Below are 20,827 nucleotides of genomic sequence, written 5' to 3'. Positions count from 1 at the left end.
GTATTATTTACCCCATTATTATACCCTCTTATTATGCCCTGATGTACTCCGCATGGATTACATATGCCCGCACAGTATAAACTGAAATACCAGTAATACTCAAACAAAACTACTACCAAGCAAAATCCACGCTCCAAATGGCGGTCCTTCCCTTCTAAGCCATAGTGTGCCCAAACAGCAGTTTACATCCACATGTAAGGCATTGCCATACCCGAGAGAACCCGCTTAACAATTTATGGGGTAAGATTCTCCAGTGGCACAAGCTGGGCACAACATATTGAGCAGTGAAAGGTTAGTGGAAAAATGGCCATTTTCACTTTGCATCATTCACTGTGTATTAATTTCTAAAAAACACCTGTGGGGTCTAAATGCTCACTACACCCCTTAATAAATGCCTTTAGGGTGTAGTTTCTAAAATGGCTTATTTTTTTATTTATATTATTTATTTTGGTAGACCAGGGATTTTGCAAATGCGACATGGCGTCCGCAAACCATTCCAGCAAAATCTACGTCCCAAAAGTGAAATGCCACTCCTTTTCTTCTAAACCCTCCCATATGTCTAAACAGTAGATTACACCCACATATGGAGTATTACCATACTCGGGAGGCATTGCTTTACAAATGATGGGGTGCTTTTTCTTCTTTCTTCTTTTTGATCTAAAATTACATCTTATTGGAAAAAAATAACAATTTTCATTTTCACGGCTTAATTCTAATTAATTCAGCAAAAAAACTTTTGAGGACAAAATTCTCTCTATACCCCTATATGATTCCTCAAGGGGTATAGTCTCCCAACTGGAGTCACTTTTGGGGTGTTTCCACTGTTCTAGTACTAGAGGGGCTCAGCAAATGCGACATGGCTCCCAGAAACCGTTCTAAAAGCCAAATGGCACTCATTCCCTTCTGAGCCCTACCGTGTGTCCAAACAGCAGTTTATGATCGTATATAGGGTAATGCCGTACTCGGGAGAAATTGATTTACAATTGTTGGGGCGCTTTTTCTCTTTTAGTTCCTGTGGAAATGTAAAAAGAATTGTTAAACCTACATTATATTGGAAAAAATTTTGATTTTCATTTTCACAGCCTACTTCCAATAATTTCTGCAAAAAACCTGTGCGCTCAAAATACTCACTATACCCCTAGATAATTTCCATGGGGGGTGTGGTTTCCCAAATGGGGTCACTTGTGGGGGTTTCCAGTGTTTTAACCCCTCATGGTCTTTGCTAATGCGACATGGCCTCCGCAAACCATTCCAGCTCAATTTGAGCTCCAAAAGTCAAATGGCTCTCCTTCCCTTCTGAGCCCTGCCCTTTGACAAACAGCGGTTTATGACCACATATGGGGTATTGCTGTACTCGGAAGAAATTGTTTTTACAAATGTTGGGGTGCTTCTTCCCCTTTAGTCCTTGTGGACTCAAGTCCAGAGTCAACACAGCTGTCTACCAGGAAATTTTCGAGTACTTCATGCTTCCATCTGCTGACAAGCTTTATGGAGATGCTGATTTCATTTTCCAGCAGGTCTTGGCACCTGCCCACACTGCCAAAAGTTCCAATACCTGGTTTAATAACCGCAGTATCACTGCGCTTGATTGGCCAGCAAACTCGCCTGACCTAAACCCCATAGAGAATCTATGTGGTTTTTACAAGAGGAAGATGAGGGACACCAGACCCAACAATGCAGACGAGCTGAAGGCCGCTATCAAAGCAACCTGGGCTTCCATAACACCTCAGCAGTGCCACAGGCTGATCACCTCCATGCCACGCTGCATTGATGCAGTAATTTATGCAAAAGGAGCAAAGACCAAGTATTGAGTGCAGATACTGGACAGACTTTTCAGTAGACCAACACTTCTGTACTAAAAATCATTTTTGAAATTTCGCTTATATAATATTCTAATTTTCTGAGTCACTAAATTTTGGGTTTTCATGAACTGTTAGCCATAATCATCAACATTAAAAGAAACAAATGCTGGAAATAGATCACTCTGTGTGTAATGAATCTATATAATATATGAGTTTCACTTTTTGAATTGAATTACTGAAATAAATAACAAATTTTATGATATTCTAATTAATTGAGAAGGACTAGTATGTGTTGTGCAATAGTGACTAGATTTTCCCATAAAAGTTGCATGCACATGAGACTTAGTATCCCTGTGGAATGTATGTCTGAGTTCACATGGGGCGGATACGCTACGTAATAGCACACACGTACTTTGCTCCGCAGGGAATTCCAGGCGAAAAACTGCACCAAACTGTGGTGCAGTTTTTCGCCTGGAATGTCCGCTGCGGTTTAACTTCAGCACATAACCGACCGGCTAACAGGCCGGCCTCATGGGATGACTTTTTATCCCAGGAGACCGCTGCAGCCTGTGATTGGCTGAAGCAGCGGTCACAAGCGTCATCCTAGGAGGCCGACCCTCTGACATCATCCAGGCCAGCCTCCTAGGATGATGTTTCATCCCGTGTGACCACTGCTACAGCCTGTGCTTGGCTGCAGCGGTCACATGCGATGAAACGTCATCCCAGGAGGCTGTATTTTTTTTGCAGAGTTGCATTTTTTTGCGGTGGAATCGCAGCGAACCGGCGGCAAACAAAACACAATAACTATTTGTTGCGGGTTTTACCTCCCCATTGAATTCAAAGGGGAAAACCCGCAACAAATAAGCAGCGATTACGCAAATACAATTGACATGCTGCAGAATAAATTTACGCACTGCAGGTCAATTTCTAAACATTTTTTCCGCTCGGTATTTACGCAGCGTGGGAATGAGATTTGTTTTATCTCATCCACTTTGCTGCTACTGTATTTGCTGCGAAAAATCCGCAGTATTTACGCAACGTGTGAACTGACCATAATTGTCACACAATATCTGCTGTCGCACTACAAAAAGACACTAAACCCAAAGCTTGACTTACAGTCTGCAACTATTTCACTCCCTGTAATATTCACTCTGAACTGCAAGGGGCACCAGTACTCCACACTTTAACACAAATGGTATAATTCGTAAATGAAATAAGCAACGCGACATTCGCAAATTAAATTATTTTTTATTTGAAACTATGATACTGTGTTGTAAGAAGAGCAATCCTCTAACAATGTGCAGGAACGGATATCCAGGTCAAAAGCCTGGGAGAAAATAATAACGTTCTTTCGTTTTATCAAGGAACACCTGTATAAATTGTATCAAGTATTCTATGAGGCTACAGTGAGTGTTTTATTGATCCATTGATCAATATAGCACTTAAGATCCCTTGGTGTTGCTAGATCATTGTAGGAAAAGTGTATATCATGCTCTCATCATTCATAACCCTCACTGCAATCTTTGTTATCAAAGATTACATCAACAATAGGAAAAAGTACATTCAAAAGGATATTAACCACACAAACACTGAATGTCTGCATCTTCAGATGTATATAAAGTGTTTACACTGTTGACTGATATCTAGCTTAAATACCCATACTTCTTGCTTTTACAGCCCTGACACTTACACAAGTGGCCTCCTCTGTTCTCCATCTCCTCCTTTTAGTATCTTTTATGAGTCACACCTGATGATGTCATAAAGCATAATCACCTTGAATTTGTTCATGATTTTCTTTCATAGACAGTTGCAGTGCCGGAGTCGGATTCAGACTTCAATTAAGAAGTTCAGCGGTGTACCAGTATTATAAATGGCACCTGGTAGAGGGCCCTGTTACAGATTTTGCATTGGGGCCCTGTAGTTTCACTTTATTACTCTGAAGCTGGCAGTAACAGTGCCTCTAAAGTGTAACTAAACGTTTGACAAACTTCTGACATGTCATAGTCCGAGCACTGAGACCCCCACAAATCACTAAAACGAAGCAGCAAAAGCGCTCGTGTGAGCGCTCAGCCGCATTGTTTCTGTTCGTTTTTTCCGGAAAGCAATGTATCGGAGTACGGGCTCAATAGAAAGTCTATGAACCCGTACTCCAATACATCAGCTTTCCGGGAAAAAACGAGCGCTTTTGCCGCTTAGTTTTAGTGATTGTCAAACGTTTAGTTACCCTAAGAGGTCATAAAGCATAACTAATGTGTGTGGTTGATAAACCTCATCATCCTCCTACCTCTTGGATCAGCATTGTGATATTTTGATGGTATAGGGATACCTTTTTGCCTCAAGACCTGTACAACTTGCATTCTACTCTGAATAAAAAAAAATTCTCATGGCAAGTGACAAATCATCTGTCCATAAGGGGAAAATGAAATTAAATTGGGTTATGCATCAAGATAGTTATACAAAAACTGAACGGCAAGTCTACATAAAGATTTGGATTGGTGTAGTCAAAGTCCTGACTTGAACCCAATAGACATGATGTAGCATGACCTCAAACCAGCAGTTAGTACAGAAAAACCTACTTTGTGAAAAACCTATTATGAGGCATAAGGAACTTTACACAAAGGCATTTTTAAGATGCTTCTCTGAATTAATAGGGTTGTCCCAGAATTGACAATTATCATCTATGCAACAGTATAAATGATAATTATCTGATCGCTGGGGGCCCCACTGCTGGGACTTCCACTGATCATGAGAACGGGGCACCCAACCCCCTTGTTCTTCCTTATCGCACCCCTGCAGTGAGGAGGAGCTTGAATGAAGCGGCGGTCAAGCATGCCCACGACGCTCCATTCAATGTCTATAATGGATGGAAACAGCCGAGCACTGTACTCAGCTGTTTCCGTAATTCCCATAGACTTTAAATAGAGCTGCATCATGCATGCTCGACCACCGCTCCATTATTTTGTCATCACTGCGGACCAGCAGAGGAACAAGCGGTTTGGGACCCACGTTATAGTGATAGGTGGGGCCCCCAGCGATAAAGCAATTATCACTTATCCCTTGGATAGGTAATAATTGTCAATTCTGCAAATTCCCCTTTAAACTAGTGGATGCTAAAAGCTCCCACTTTAATGGTTTCAGAATGTGGCATATAGCAACATTTGGGAGGAACATTTAGCAGTGAATGATGTATAATTAATCTCAGAGCGTCATGGATATGTCTTTTATTTCAACCTAAGTATGTAGTTGTGAGGAAAGACTTTTGTCAGCTGCTCTCAGCCCATCATCATTCCTGAGTACACTCATGCTTCTGCTGACTGGCTGTGAGAGCAGCTTACTACCAGCAGCTAAAAACTCTGGTTGCAGTTCAGGGAGTTGTATAGTGAGGGCTCTAAGCATGGTTTCAGATTCCAAACAATTTTCCAATATATCAATTCCTCATTGTCTTGATCATGTGAAGGCCACAAGGGTGCTGGACTGATTGCAGTGACAGTATGTATATCAGAGATGTCTTGTAACGAGTCATGCACCTGTGTGTCCATCACATGACCAGGACAGATTTTTGTCCACTGGAAGTAAACAAGGAAGGTTCCTATTGAATGATATATTTAAAACCTTGAGAAATTAATATGGAAATAACTCTTTATTTGTTCAACGTTAAAGCGACCCTCCGGTCCATGGACACAAATGGCCGCAGTGCTTCTCAGACTACCCAATGCACACTGTTCGAGACACTCCTTTTTTTCTCAGAAAGGCCAGAGCTGCTCAAATGAGAAGTTTTTTGTTTTTTTGTAGACACAAGAGAAACAAGGAGTCATGCACTATTTGGTGTAAATATAAAAAATATCAAATCTTTTATTATACAAAACATACTAGATAAAATAACAAAGAGTACCCCTTGAGAAAGCGATTAAATGCGAAACGCGTGTCGGGGCTCTATACCTGGGCTCACGTTGTACTTCAGCACACATGGGTAAGTTATCCTATTAGGATCTTTTCATCTACTTTTTTGAAAAGGAGGCTTGTTCACCCCTTCCCTTCTCGTTACTTACCATATATACACACCTTTTTGACAAGGATACCAGACAATAGCAGTCAATTTTGTTGTTCTAGTATACTTACTCCTTAACTGCCATTCTTTTTATGTGGATATATATCAAAATTCATCAATAATGCTACACTATACCCATTGTGCATTCTTTTGCTTACATGGAACATACCATTGTTTCGCATTTTATTAAACATCTACGTGTGGCCTCAGTATAGCTTTATATTTATGGGACCCTCTTTGTTATTTTATCTAGTATGTTTTGTATAATAAAAGATTTGATATTTTTCACATTTACACTAAATAGTGCATGACTCCTTGTTTCTCTTGTGTCTACAAATGATTCTGTGGAGCTTCTATTCGTTACTTTTAAATATTTTTGGAGGTGAGATACAGTTCTTTGAATCCACCTAGCCAAAGTGTTACTTGCTCTGGGAGACATATGTTTATGGTCAAATGAGAAGTGCTGAGGCCATTTTTGGAAAACACAGTGGAGCTTAAAACGTCAGATCCATGGTAGTGGGGCATAACTAGAGAGCACCAGGTAATGTTACTCCATATACTCCATCACATTTAAAGTTTTGGCTCTGGACCGGATGATTGCTTTAACCTCTATTGAAATCCTATATATGTGCCCTTTTTTTTTTACATTGCTTCTGCTTTACAAAAGGCGCTTTTAAGCATCTCGGCAATGATCAGTGGGCTAAAATTAAAGAATTTGGCTGTAGTTATTCCTACTAAAGGTAATGTGCTCTCTTGTGTAGCTCCAGTTATGAGCGTATCCTCCAAAAATGTTTATGGTGGGAGACGGAGCGTTTTTTGCAGTTTTTTTACGCGTAAAAAAACGGCTGCAAAAAAAAAGTGCAGGACACTTCTTGGGACGTTTTTGGAGCCGTAAAAAACGCCGTAAAAAACGCAGCGAAAAACGCAGTGAGAATCATAAGGCACAAAAAATGTCTGAAAATCAGGAGCTGTTTTCTCTTTAAAACCGCTCCGTATTTTGAGACGTTTTTGGCTCTGCGTGTGAACATACCCTTAGTGTTAGAATAGGCAGGCAGGAATAATAGGTTAGTTAGCGTGATAATACATTGTTAGTTAGTTAATTAATTCATGCATTAACTATTTAGACTATTTAGTTTAATTTAATAAATTACACTAAATCTGGCACTTTTTTGATCACTTGTTTGTTTGTAATATAAAATATGTGTTGCATATGTAGTAAAAATATATATTTTTTTAAAGTGTGATTTGTTCTAAAAAAAAAAACTAAAAAAATGGTAAAGTTATCCAAAGTGGTTCAAAAGTTAAGACAGTTTAAAATAATTTATGCCAAAACTTTAAATTTAGGCAGGGTCATTGGGACATCAATGACCCTTGGTCCTGAAAGGATTAAGCGACCGGACCATTTACTCTCCTGACTGTTTCCTGCCTAAAATTATAAGACCTCTTACCATGGTTTAGCGAGTTGCAAGTAATTCTACTAAATGCTGCACTTGACAAGTAGAATTAGGCTCCGGTGAGCAAAGTTTGCATAGGCATTTGGAATGTTTCAATCAGTGCTGACAGTGTTAGGGCTAGTTCACAAGGCGGATTTTGCGTGGCAGATCCCACCGCAAAGTCCGCCACGGAACTTTTCCTGCCGATGGCAGGAAGATTCCTCCCTCGCGTTGATATCAATGAGTGGTTCTGGCAGAATCCGCACGAAGAATGAGCAGGATGCTTCTTTTTCCCGCTAGCTGAAATAATCAGATAGGGGGAAAAAGAAGCATCCGATTCCCATTAAAATGGATGGGAGGCAGAATTTTGCGGCGGATTCCACTTGCAAAATTCCTGCGTGTGCCTATACCCTTAGACTGTAAAGGGACACACCTAATTGAAAAAAAGAATGGTTAGCCCAGTTACCCACAAACTATATTTATACATTTCAAGGAGGAAGAGGAATAACAAAAGAACGGCACAATGCTGAGCTCTAAAAAAAAGATGCTCCAGAATTGTTTATGTGGAATTCAAGTGCAGATGTAACAAAGTTTAACTTGAAAGTTAACGTATTACATACAGGTGTAGCAAAGTTTGATAATTTCCTGCAGTGGGATATCGCACAACAAAAAGTTAGTTTATAGCCACAGTGTATTTCGTGTGTTAAGAGTCAAGTTAAAGATTACTTCCTCTGTATCATAACTAAGCAAACGGTTGTTCGGTTTTAGCAAATTAATGTTATTTTTTTTTGTCTAATTAAAAGTTATAACATTTCTAGATATAATTTTTGTATTAATTCCTCATGGTTTTCAGGATATATGCTGGTTCTTATTCAGTGGGAACATTCAGTGTTTACTTCTAGTGGGTAAATTTCTGTCCATGGTCATGTGATGGACACACAGGTGCAGGGATCATTAGAAGGCACAGCTCTGATACACATACTGTAACGAGCCAATCACTTGTGTGTACATCACATGACAATGGACAGAATTTTATCCACTGGAAGTAAACACTGAATGTTTCTATTGAATAACAAGCAGCAGAGATCTTGTAAACTATGAGGAGTTAATACAGAAAGTATTTTGGAAAATTGCAATTATACAAAAAATAACATTAATTTGCTGAAAACGGACAACCCCTTTAACTTGACATTTTCAATTGCATGTAATATTAAGTTTCAAGTTAAAGTTTGCTGCATCTTGGTATGTAACGTGTTAAACGTCAAGTTAAAGTTTGCTACATCTGTATTTACTAATACAGTCATTTCAGTAGTGCTGACAGGAGCTTATGAGAGCAATACTGAAATTAATGTCATTTACTTTTTCAGACCGGTGGGTGTTTGATAACTTTGTTCCCTAAATTAATTCCCCAACTCTGTTATGCAAGTAATCCGGGTCCAATTGTCTGATATTGGACTGTCATAATGGATGATTTCTGAAATATAAAAATTGGGAAACCTGGAAGGCAGAAAATACATTTTAATGTCACTGTGCAATTACCTATCAATAAGCTCTGAACTATACCTGGCTGCAATGTAAAATATCCATTCTGAAAATAGATAGAATTTATGATATGTCCTGGTTTAATGTCTTGTTCCAGGCACGTGGGCACTTACCTTGGATCATCTGTTATATCTTCAACTGTAATAGCTGGGGAGAAAGAAATCAGCACATCTGTACAATATTATCTGTGGCACAAAGAGATCCCGGTATGTATTAAGAGTCACACATTTAATGGTATATAGGTGTGTGTGTAGCAGGGGTGCCCACACAACGTAGTGCATAAGCAGGACTGGTCTTCCAGGGGCATGGCTAGAGGGGCTGGCGGGGCACATTAAAAGAAGTAAACTCAGCAGCAGGCACATACATTCTGCCTTCATCAGGTTTTAACCAGAGGACGCAAAACAATGAGAAAAAAATATATACTTTCCTAACCCTAAACAGACAGTTGGGTAGGTTCCCTTGATCTAGTTAACACTGTGTGTTCTTTTACTGTAAAAATAACCACTCTTATAATAATTGAAGCAAAACCCCTTTTCTCCCCAAGTTATGCAATGATGACTCGAATTACTCCATTATGGCCAAAGGGTAAATAAAATATAGGATGTGTGTAATATATCCTAGTTGCTCTCTATTTTCAAATATTTTTCGGTTTTCCTGTTTACGGAAACTGTGAAGCTGCGTTTGACATTTCTGTTGTTCTTATGAAATATTTTTGTGGCACACTTAGTGCAAATTGATGTCCTGCTTGAATCTTCCATTTTTTTTTTTTAAATAAAGTTTGTTTATAGTATAATCAAAAGTTTTATCATTTTCTTATATGCATTGCTTTTCAATTTCCCGCCATTTTCTGGATCTCTGTTAGCAGTCAGTGTATAGAAACATTCTTGTTTACATCCAGAGACCATGACTCATTAAAGACCATGTGCACTTTTGCAACTAATCCTTTTTTTTTTACTCCAGAGAATCTGAAATAAAAGATACTAATAGTATTGATTACAAATATTTCATTTTGTGTTTACAGCTCTTTTGCAGACCTATGAGTCTCCATGGTAACAGACTACAAATAAACCATGTGTGTAGTCTGATCATGCAGTTGTTACTCTCTTCCATCTATCTCACCCTCTACTATCCGTAGGTTAGCAAAAACAGGGAGCAGAGGGAGTGAACCTAGAATAGAATTGGGAACCTAGACTAAATTACCTGAGGGATCTTTCAGTGTTTTAAATCTAATATCTGCAAAATAATCTGAGCAATTTGCTTACCAGCCAGAAATACCCTAGATATATACATTAACCGGTACATTGTTTTCCAATATTTATTAGGTCAATTTACAAAGTTTTACTGTGTTTTACAGCTATTATTCTCTGTCAGTTTATTAAGTCTGCTTACTTTGTTTGATAGGGTGGATCAGACCAACTCAAACGCAATCCTGTCTGTGTTTTTTGGGATTTTAGCATCCAGTAAGTATTTTATAAATATTTTATACAGTTACAATTCATTGGGCTTACATTTGTGTTGACAGTGCCAAGGAAACTTAAGAGAATCTGGCATGGAGGTACACACATCAGAAGTCATGCTCCGGCTTATAACACAGGACTGTATGCGCCATCTGTGCCCGTTACGGCACCAATGTGAAAATGCAGCCATATTTGTTACTGTACTTATGAACACAAACACACTAAGCATTAAAGGCTTATTCCCATCTTATAAAATGAAGACAAAATGTTAGGATATGCAATCACTTTATTTTCGGCAGAGGTCCAACTTCTAAATCAAAGGGAACCTGTCACCAGTATTTCACCTATTGAACTCTACTCTCCCCTCGGTGGCCGCTGCTTTCAGAAGTTCATTGCCGTCAGAAGTTCATTGCTGTTATCCCCTCTCCTAAACTCCTCCTCCGACTGTAAATAACGGTCTTCAAACATTTCACGCCTTTTATGGTAATAATCCGGCAGTCTCGTTCATTTCTCTTCTTATGCCCACCCATCTCCAAAAACTGTGAATGCCGAAACCTCATCTGAGATAGCACGCATGTGCCCGTAATGTATGGTCCGACACCCTTCCCAGCTTCATATGGACCTCAAATCTAGTTACTGTGCATGCGGCACTATGATGACCTGTTGTGTGCACGCACCAGAACAGGACATCGATGTAAAAGCGCGGGATTTTGTGTGTGCTGAGGGGAGACGAGGAGCTGTCAATCAAAAGTAAGGAGGCGGGGTTAACTCGGAAATACTTGAGGAATCAAGATATAACTGTGTGGGAACAATAATAAAACGTAATACTAAAGGTACAGATCCTACTTAGAAGATAATTATAGGCTACATGAAAATTCATTTTCACCCACTTCCACCAGGTTTTGCTGGTTTAATAGGTGAAATGCTAGTGACAGGTTCCCTTTATGCCGCGCTTCAGTTCTCTGTGCAGCGGGTGGCCTACGGATTAACTGTGCAGGGAAAAACAAAGAAGGGGAGGCAGCGCTAAATCAGCACTTTGGCCCCTTCATTTTTAGGATCAGTGTAGGTCCCAGAGAGGTTATACCCACACGGATCATAAAGTGATAGCACATTCTAGCGATATGCCACCACTTTACAAGATGGAAATACTTAATTCTGCTGTGTGCAAGCATAGTGGCAAATATGAGGGAAATTTTAGAATGAAGTTGTCATTTAAATAGATGGCGAAAAAGTGACTGGCACCGTTTGTTTTTAGTGGTAGCAGTAGCTCCTGAGTCACAGAGGTAAAAGCTGCATGATTATTGCACCCTGTACCTCGGTGACGGGTTATCTTTAAGGTACATTGCTCAAACCAAATAAATTTTGAAATGCTGATAGAATATTTTGCATAGTTTTCCCACTGCTCTTAAATCTCCATCCTTCGCACTAACAGCCTATATGATGTAAACCCACAAAAGGTCATAGTGCAGTACAGTGTTAGGCCCCATGCACATGTAAGTGCATTATTTACGGCCATATTTACGGTCAGCAAATACTGCAAGGACGGGCTTCTGAATGTCATCCGCATTTGCGGAGCCTGCTCACAGTAATAAGTATAGGAGCACGGTCCGTAAACGCAACAATTAGGAAATGTCGTATTTTTTGCGGCTCATTTTTATGGCCCGGACACACGCCCGTAAATATACAGGAATGTGTCAGTATTTTATCCGCAATTACGGACCCGTAATTGGGGATAAAAACTACAGACATGTGCATGAGGCCTTACCCGTCTTCTTTTAATTGTGATTGTATGTTTGTCATTTTGTAAATGTTAAAATTATTAGCAGTGTTGCACAAACTCAAACATAGCCCCATATAATTGCAAGATTTAGGAACAAAGTGTACCAAAAAACCTAACGTCTTTAAAAGGGATTCTGAACTTTTCTTTTTATAAATTAAGCAGTTTTATCATGAAAAAATCACTATGTATTATAAGCTTTTTTTTCTCTATTCAACTTCATGACCGTACCAGAGGTGGTTTATCCTAGCCATAACAGGGACATGAAAATAGAGATTACTAAACCCCACCACTTCCTCCAATGTTTTCTTGTCCCTACAGGGGCAATGCAGAGAGGTTCCAATGTGGGATTTCGTAACCAGTTGCAGGGTTTTGTTGGACGGGGAAGCAGAGGCCGATTGATCACGTTTCCTCCTGCTCATGCTACTTCTGAGACCAATGTTTAGCTCTAGGACTTGTTCTGTTCTCCTGGGCCTCCTAGGATGTAACGTTGAGCAGTTGCAAAGGCAGTCTCTGGTCCTCTCTCAGCTCTGTCGACTGCTCCACAGCTCCTGCCTGTGAATACACTCTGCTCCCAGCTGCACTGCCCAGTTACTGGACCTGTACCTATGTCCAGAACGGGGGTTGCCTGACCCCCATCCCACCTGGTGAGGCAGCTGCATCATTCAAGCAGAAAATTAATGGAGAGGTGGCCGCGCATGTGGGTGTCTCTCTCCATTGATTCCTGTGGAGGTTATGCAAATAGCAAGCTGGTAGGGGTAATGAATGTCTGGCAAGATAGGAATACCCCTTTGAGGTATGAAAAAGTATTCACTTTGCATGAAGTAGGTCTACCCTCCAACTGAATCTGCAGAGTGCAGCGTGAACTATGGTCCAGTAAGTTTACTGCTATGGCCTATATTTTTTTTTTATTTTGGGCCCTTGGAGTTGCTTATAGCTTTCTCCCCCTTTATTATAGGGAAACAAGGATGCCTCCCAGAAATATAAGGGAGAAAAGGCTTATGTGCACAAATGTGTCATCTGTTTCTAAAAGTAATCCCTTACCTATAAGAAAACTGTCACGCCTGTATAACGAAATCTTAAAAACATCCCACTTCAATTGATGACCTAAAATCCCTGTCAAGAAATTCAGTTTTTTTTTTAGAGTTGTTTTCTCTAGCTAATAATCCTAGTGGATCTGTTCCCACTTCGAAACAGAGAAAAATTTGATCTGGAGGAAGACTGAGTTGGAATTAGAGGGTAACCCAATGTCGGATACGGCGGAAAATCCAGAGGAAGGTGAAATTTCAACAAACTAAGGGATTGTAAAACGAATGGATTATAAGACTCATTCGAGAAGGCTACAGAAAATAAATTTCCTCTTATCCTTTCACAAATTTTGTTGCCACAGATTTAGCATCTATTTTTCAGCAAGAATTAAGAGAAAAAACAAAATTGTAGGGACTCACTTTAAAGTGGCTTCTTCACATGCATGTTACTGAACCGGTCCTTATTCAGACAGAGGTTTGGTCCTTTATTCTCGTCTGTTTTTTGTCACAAAACACACCGATCCTTCAGGATTATACTAAAACTGAAAACATTAAACAAGTTAAGACCTATCATCGCTTCAAGATCATTCATAAAGTCCACTATTCCCTTAGTTGAAAGATATCACTTGAAGTCAATGATCAGTATAGAGGACGCACGTTATCAAATCCATGTACATCCACAATATCAAAATTACCTACGGTTTGGTATCGTTTAAGATAAAAAAAAAAACGTTCAATTGTAGTTCACATAACTCCCCTTTGGGATTTAATAAGCACCAAGAATTTTCACTAAATTAATAGTGGCTATCCTGAGAAGACAAGAAATTAAGGTTTTCCCATAAATGGACGATCTATTGATCGTGGGTCCTTTAGTCTCTTTACTTTCTATGAAGAAGACAAGAGAAATCAGATTTTCACCCATAAAATGGAATAATCTTCTGGGTAGACAACTAAACTCCCAGAAACCATCTTTCTTTCTTCCTCAAGATTAGCAATCTTTAGAATGTCTTAAGAAAAATATGCTCATTCCAAAGGCAAACTCTGGTATCCATAATGGATGCTTTGTGAATTTTGGGATTTGCAAGCAGTAGTATTGTGTCAAGCCCATAAAAGACCTCTACAGACCTCTACAGACTTTTATCCTATCTTTTTGGGACAAAATTCACTATTCCTGGACAAGAAGTTTCACCTTACCCATCAATTAAAGTTATTTCTTTGCTGGTGGTTAAATAAAAAAAAACTTGACATCAGTTTCTGGAAGTAACAGTTGCCATGGATGCCAGCAAGAGAGGCTTGTGTTCTTCTTTCCAGGGCATCTTTCCCTCAACAATGGAAAATCATCCATCAATCTTCCGAGAGTTAAAGATATTATGGGAAGCACTGAAGATATTGAGTCATCTATAACTAGGAACCATGTCTGGATACACTTAGACAACATGGCAACTGTAGCCGATCTACGTCATTGCATCTGTCTGCAAGAATCCTTATCGGCAATCCACTTGAAGGGGTCGTATAATGTGCCGGCCAATTGTCTGAACAGAAAATATTTAAATCCCTGAGAATGGAGTCTGTACGACAGTGTATTCCAGTTTATAATGGAAAAATGTGGTTATCCACAGATAAAGCTTTTTACTTCTCAGAGAAATCACAAAGTTCTATTCTTATCTCTGAATCTAAGGGATTTTTGCATCGGAGTAGAGCACCATACAGATAGGAGTTTAGGTGGGCCCATTGCTACCTCCCCATTTCCACTTCTTCCCTGGTTTCTCAGAATATCCTATCATAAAAGACCAAAGTGATCCTGGTGGTCCAAAAGGAGTTGGTACAAAATTATTTTTTTCTTAAAACTGAAGCTAGAGAACCCCTCAATACTTTTAGGGTATGTTCACACGGCCAAATTTCAGACGTATACGAGGCGTATTATGCCTCGTTTTACGTCTGAAAATAGGGCTGCAATACGTCGGCAAACATCTGCCCATTCATTTGAATGGGTTTGCCGACGTACTGTGCAGACGACCTGTTATTTACGAGTCGTCGTTTGACAGCTGTCAAACGACGACCCGTAAATTTACTGCCTCGGCAAAGAAGTGCAGGGCACTTCTTTGCCACGTAATTTGAGCCGTTCTTCATTGAAATCAATGAAGCACGGCTCAAGGTTTACGAGCGTCTCAGACGCCTCGTAAATTACGAGGAGGAGCTTTTACGTGTGAAACGAGGCAGCTGTTAACAGTCTGTCTTTTCACACGTAACTGCCTCTCAGCGTGTGAACATACCCTTAGACTTCTAGGACTTGCTTCATCAGGGTCCCATCCATCATCAAGAACATAAAAAGCTTAATCTTACAGCCTTGATTCTGAAATGTCCATATTAAAGAATAAAATGTCTGACGCTGTTATCCAGACATTCCAGCATACTGTAGCAGGAAAAAAAAGTTTCAAATGTTATTTAAAGAGGCTCTGTCACCACATTATAAGTGCCCTACCTCCTACATAAGGAGATCGGCACTATAATGTAGGTGACAGCAGTGCTTTTTATTTAAAAAAACGATCTGTTTTCACCACTTTATTAGCGATTTTAGATTTATGCTAATGAGTTGCTTAATGCCCAAGTGGGCGTGTTTTTACTTTAGACCAAGTGGGCGTTCTACAGAGGAGTGTATGACGCTGACCAATCAGCGTCATGCACTCCTCTCCATTCATTTAGTCAGCGCATAGGGATCCTTTTTACATCACTATGTGCTGTCTTATACTAACACATTAACGATACTGAAGTGTTTAGACAGTGAATAGACATTCCACGGGATGTCTATTCACAATCTCTGCATTTCGTTACTCTTTTTCTGGTACTTACAACAGAGCAAGCGTAATCTCGCGAGATTACGCTGTAGATGACAGGTTACAACGAGATTACGCTTGCTCTGCTCTAACTACCACAGAAACAGTAACGAAGTGCAGGGATTGTGAATAGACATCCCATGGAATGTCTATTCACTGTCTAAACACTTCAGTATCGTTAATGTGTTAGTATAAGACAGCACATAGTGATGTAAAAAGGATCCCTATGCGCTGACTAAATGAATGGAGAGGAGTGCATGACGCTGATTGGTCATACACTCCTCTGTACAACACCTCTGTACAACACCCACATGGTTTAAAGTATAAACCCACTTGGGCATTAAGCTACTCATTAGCATAAATCTAAAATAGCTAATAAAGTGATGAAAACAGATAGTTTTTTTTAAAGAAAAAGGTTGTTGTTTTTTAATCCATCTCGATAAGATTTTTGTTTATATACTATCTGTGAAAATTACCTAGCACAGGGATTGCCTCGTACGGAATAACTCAGTCCATTCTACCAGGGATGTATCTTTCTCCTGGGCCAAGAGAGCTAGCACATCCATATTTGCCGAGCTATGACTCACACTTTTTCAGACTGGATATTTTATCGGTTAAAGACCTTTGGGAGGAAAGTCCTTTATGATGTTGTCCCTCCCTTTTGTTATTGGACATTTCTCCTGTGGTGCTGTTTTGGAAGATGAATAAAATATAATTATTTCTTACCGATATTTCCGTTTCTAGGAATCCTCCATGACCGCACACAATCCCTCCCTATCCTTGTAATATTGTTCTTCTGGTGACATTGATCATAATGGTGCCGGAGTAGTTATTTAGAAGACACTGGAGGAATTTGGTGTGATGTGGCTTTTTAACCTCTCTGTATTCCTGTCCCTGCTAGGGCATGGAGTCAACCTCCTGTTGTGCTGTCTCTGGATTCATAAAAACGAAATTACCGGTTAGGGTATGTGCACACGACCTCTTTTCAGGCGTAATGGAGGCGTGTTACACCTCGAATTATGCCTGAAAAGACGGCTCCAATACGTCGGCAAACATCTGCCAATTGCTTGAAATGGGTCTTACAATGTTCTGTGCAGACGAGCTGTCATTTTACGCGTCGCTGTCAAAATACGGCGCGTAAAATGACGGCTCGTCAAAAGAAGTGCAGGACACTTCTTGGGACGTTTTTGGAGCTGTTTTCTCATAGACTCTATTGAAAACAGCTCCAAAAACGGCCGTAAAAAATGCAGCAAAAACGCAGCGAAAAACACGAGTTGCTCTAAAAACGTCTTGAAAACAGCTCCGTATTTTGAGAAGTTTTTGACTCTGCGTGTGAACATACCCTAAGAATTATATTTTTCTATTCTGACACTTTTTTGTATAGATAGTTGGCGGAAATCAATGCCAGGCTGGCACCCTGTACCCTGTTAATAAATCTGCTGCATGTGATATAAGGGGAGAGAACGGCGGATCGTTCGTCCAATGCCCCAGTAATAATCTCCCCCAATGTTCTTTTAGTCTATGCTTGATATACTAATATATAAATATGTTAATGCAGACAAGAACTGGAGGCATTGTCCACAGCAACCAATTTGATCAATACATCGTTTTCAGAACGGTTTTAAAAAAAAAAAAAAATGAATTCTGAGAAGTTGCAATATCTTCAGTTCTTGTCCACACTAGTTGTGATATAAGGTCGCGATAGTTTACACTGCTGGCTGCATTTAGAGAACTCAAAAATGATGGACAATAGAAATAAGGTTAATTTTAAAAAATAGCTTTTTTCACTGCATGATTAAACGTCTTTAGAAGCAAAAGGTCAGATCGCTTTAAATAAAGTTACAATTTAGTCCATTTCACATGATCCTTGCTTGACCTGTTTTGTTTAGGCGTTGATTGTTCTTATTTGGCTTTGGGGTCTCCAATTTACTAACAAATAACCATATATTATCTTCATAAGAGAAAAAACACAAATGAATTTCAACACTTCAGCTGGAGTGGATGGCCATATTTCTCTGTCCTTGAATATTCCCATTCATTGTCATAACTGCCACTGTTGTCAATGTTGTCAAGGTCACCCCCCACAATAATGTTCCTCGCTGGAAACTAATGTAAAATAATAATTTTCTTGCTGTTTTTAATGCTTGTCACATTTATAAAATGAGTTGTAATATATTTTTATGAATACCAGCGTGTCCATGTTTCAGGTAGGAACATTCTTGCCAGCAACCCAAAATGTTTCTTGCAGCGCTAAACACCTCTGGGGGGGTAAGCAGCCGAGGTAAATCCTGGCCAGCCTCTACATTGGTCTTCAGATTATTACTTTTTGTCTCCAGTAATAAAATTGTCTGTCTCCAATCTTCATCTCTTGTATTAGGGCATGACCACACGTGGCGGATTTCCTCCGCAACTGTCCGCATCAATGCCGCACAGAATCTGCGTTGCAGATTCTGCTGCGGATCTGCACAAAATGTGCAGAAAATTGATGCGGACTAGCTGCTGCGGACTGCGGGAAAAGTGCTTCCCTTCTCCCTATCAGTGCAGGATAGAGAGAAGGGACAGCACTTTCCCTAGTGAAAGTAAAAGAATTTCATACTTACCGGCCGTTGTCTTGGTGACGCGTCCCTCTTTCGGCATCCAGCCCGACCTCCCTGGATGACGCGCCAGTCCATGTGACCGCTGCAGCCTGTGCTTGGCCTGTGATTGGCTGCAGCCGTCACTTACACTGAATCGTCATCCTGGGAGGCCGGACTGGAGACAGACGCAGGGAGTTCTCGGTAAGTATGAACTTATATGTTTTTTTACAGATACATGTATATTGAGATCGGTAGTCACTGTCCCGGGTGCAGAAACAGTTACTGCCGATCGCTTAACTCTTTCAGCACCCTGGACAGTGACTATTTACAGACGTCTCCTAGCAACGCTCCCGTCATTACGGGAGCCCCATTGACTTCCTCAGTCTGGCTGTAGACCTAGAAATACATAGGTCCAGCCAGAATGAAGAAATGTCATGGTAGTAAAACCAATACGCTCCGCAGCACACATAAGATCTGCGGACTTCATTGCGGAATTTTGACTCTCCATTGAAGTCAATGGAGAAATTCCGCCATGAGTCCGCCACTGCTCCGCAACAGACAGAGCATGCTGCGGACACCAAATTCCGCTCCGCAGCCTATGCTCCGCAGCGGAATTTTACGCCTCGTCTAAACGAACACTGCTAAATTAAAGTGTAAGTCAATGGACAAACGGCACCGCTGCGGATTAACGCTGCGGAGTGTCCACAGCGGAATTTAAGTGAAATTCCGCCACGTGTGAACCCGCCCTTATTGTTACACATGAGATGAAAGAAATAAAATCCTTCCTAACCCTATAAGGCCACTTGATACCTGGAACAATGTAACATCATTCTTCCCTCCTATTTATTAATACTTTTAATACTATTAGTCATGAGACAAGTGTGGATCTTTTTTGCCATTATTTCCCCTTCCCAAAGATGAAACCACCCTTCCTCGACACAAGGCCAGGATCACACACACACGGTTTGGATGTAGTTCTTGTGGTCGTTTTTGGCTCAGGTTTTCTAGCACAAACACAGAAGTGCACACAAAAGAAAGGAGATGCAACAGTCTTTTCTTTATACCTTAGCGCCTTCACGACGAAGGACGGATATATCCGTTCTTTGCAGGAGCTAGTTCCCGAATACGGACGGATATATGCCAGTGTACCCACGCGATCAGCGGCAGGAGCATGGCTGTTATATACAGCCTGGCTCCTGCCCCGACTGCCGGAATCGAAGCGCGCTCTGATTCCGGCAGATTAACCCATTAGATGCTGCTGTCAATAGCGACAGCGGCATCTAATGTGCTTGAGAGAGGGAGGGAGCTCCCTCTGTCACCCCATCGGCACCCTCGCAAAGAAATCGCGGGGCGCCGTTGGGTTTCCATGGCAGCTGGGGGCCTTTCAAATGCAACCCCAGGTCTGCCTTCAGCAACTGCCTATTAGGCAATGCTAGAGACATGGTCTAATAGATTGCCTGTTAGTTTTATACTGACAGGAATTAATGCTTTGGAATACTAAATATACCAAAGCATTATATCAGCGATCAGAAAATCGCAAAATAAAGTCCCCTAGTGGGACAAAAAAAACACGTAAATAGTTTAATAACGTTTACGGAAAAAATTAAGTTTACAGTAAAAATAAAATAAAACCACTTTTTCCCCACCAAGAAGTGGCTTTATTTAGTAACAGTGTCAAAACAAATAACATACACAAATATGGTATTGCCGCGATCGTAACGACTCGAACAACAAAATTTACACTTTAATTATACCGTCGGATGAATGCCGTCAAAATAACGTAGGAAAACATATACAACCTTTATATGATTGATATCCCCGTTATCGTGCCGACCCATAGAATAAAGGTAACATGTTATTTACTCTGCATAGTAAACGGCCTAAATTTATAACGTAAAAATCAATGCTGGAATAGCTGCTTATTTTCAATTCTCTCCTAAAATAAAGTTAATAAAAGTCAATCGATATATTACATGCATCCAAAAGTGGTGCAATTGAAAAATACAACTTGTCCCGCAAAAAACAAGTCCTTATACGGCTATGGCGACAGAGTAAAAAAAAGTTACGACTCTTGGAATGCGACCGTGAAAAATCAAAAAATAATCCTTGGTCATTAACGCGCAAAATGGCCTGGTCATTAAGGGGTTAAGGGCTCATTCAGATGTGCGTGATTCGCACATGGACATATTTACGTGTGTTTTTTTACACTCGAAAATCTGTCACGCTCAAGTGAATGTAGCCTTACTTTATTTTTGATCGTTTTCTGGCTTTGGCTTAAAAAAATCGGTGTAAAAAACTGCATCAAAACTGCGTGTGTGATCCTGGTCTAA

General features: G+C 40.2%; 1 protein-coding gene across 1 annotated transcript in view; it reads left to right on the top strand.

Annotated features, from left to right (window-relative positions):
• The window catches only part of ADGRD2 (adhesion G protein-coupled receptor D2), a 198,456-nt gene that overhangs the window by 43,078 nt on the left and 134,551 nt on the right, over nt 1–20,827 (top strand). Inside the window, exons 10-11 of the mRNA XM_075834574.1 lie at nt 8,923–9,031; nt 10,227–10,285. Of these exons, the coding sequence (XP_075690689.1) occupies nt 8,923–9,031; nt 10,227–10,285 (168 nt within the window). The remainder of the gene's footprint in view (nt 1–8,922; nt 9,032–10,226; nt 10,286–20,827) is intronic.

The sequence above is a fragment of the Rhinoderma darwinii genome, chromosome 8, assembly GCF_050947455.1.
Source record: "Rhinoderma darwinii isolate aRhiDar2 chromosome 8, aRhiDar2.hap1, whole genome shotgun sequence".
NCBI lineage: Eukaryota > Metazoa > Chordata > Amphibia > Anura > Rhinodermatidae > Rhinoderma > Rhinoderma darwinii.
Note: the sequence above shows the minus strand (reverse complement) of the source record. Positions and strands in the feature narration are given on the sequence as shown.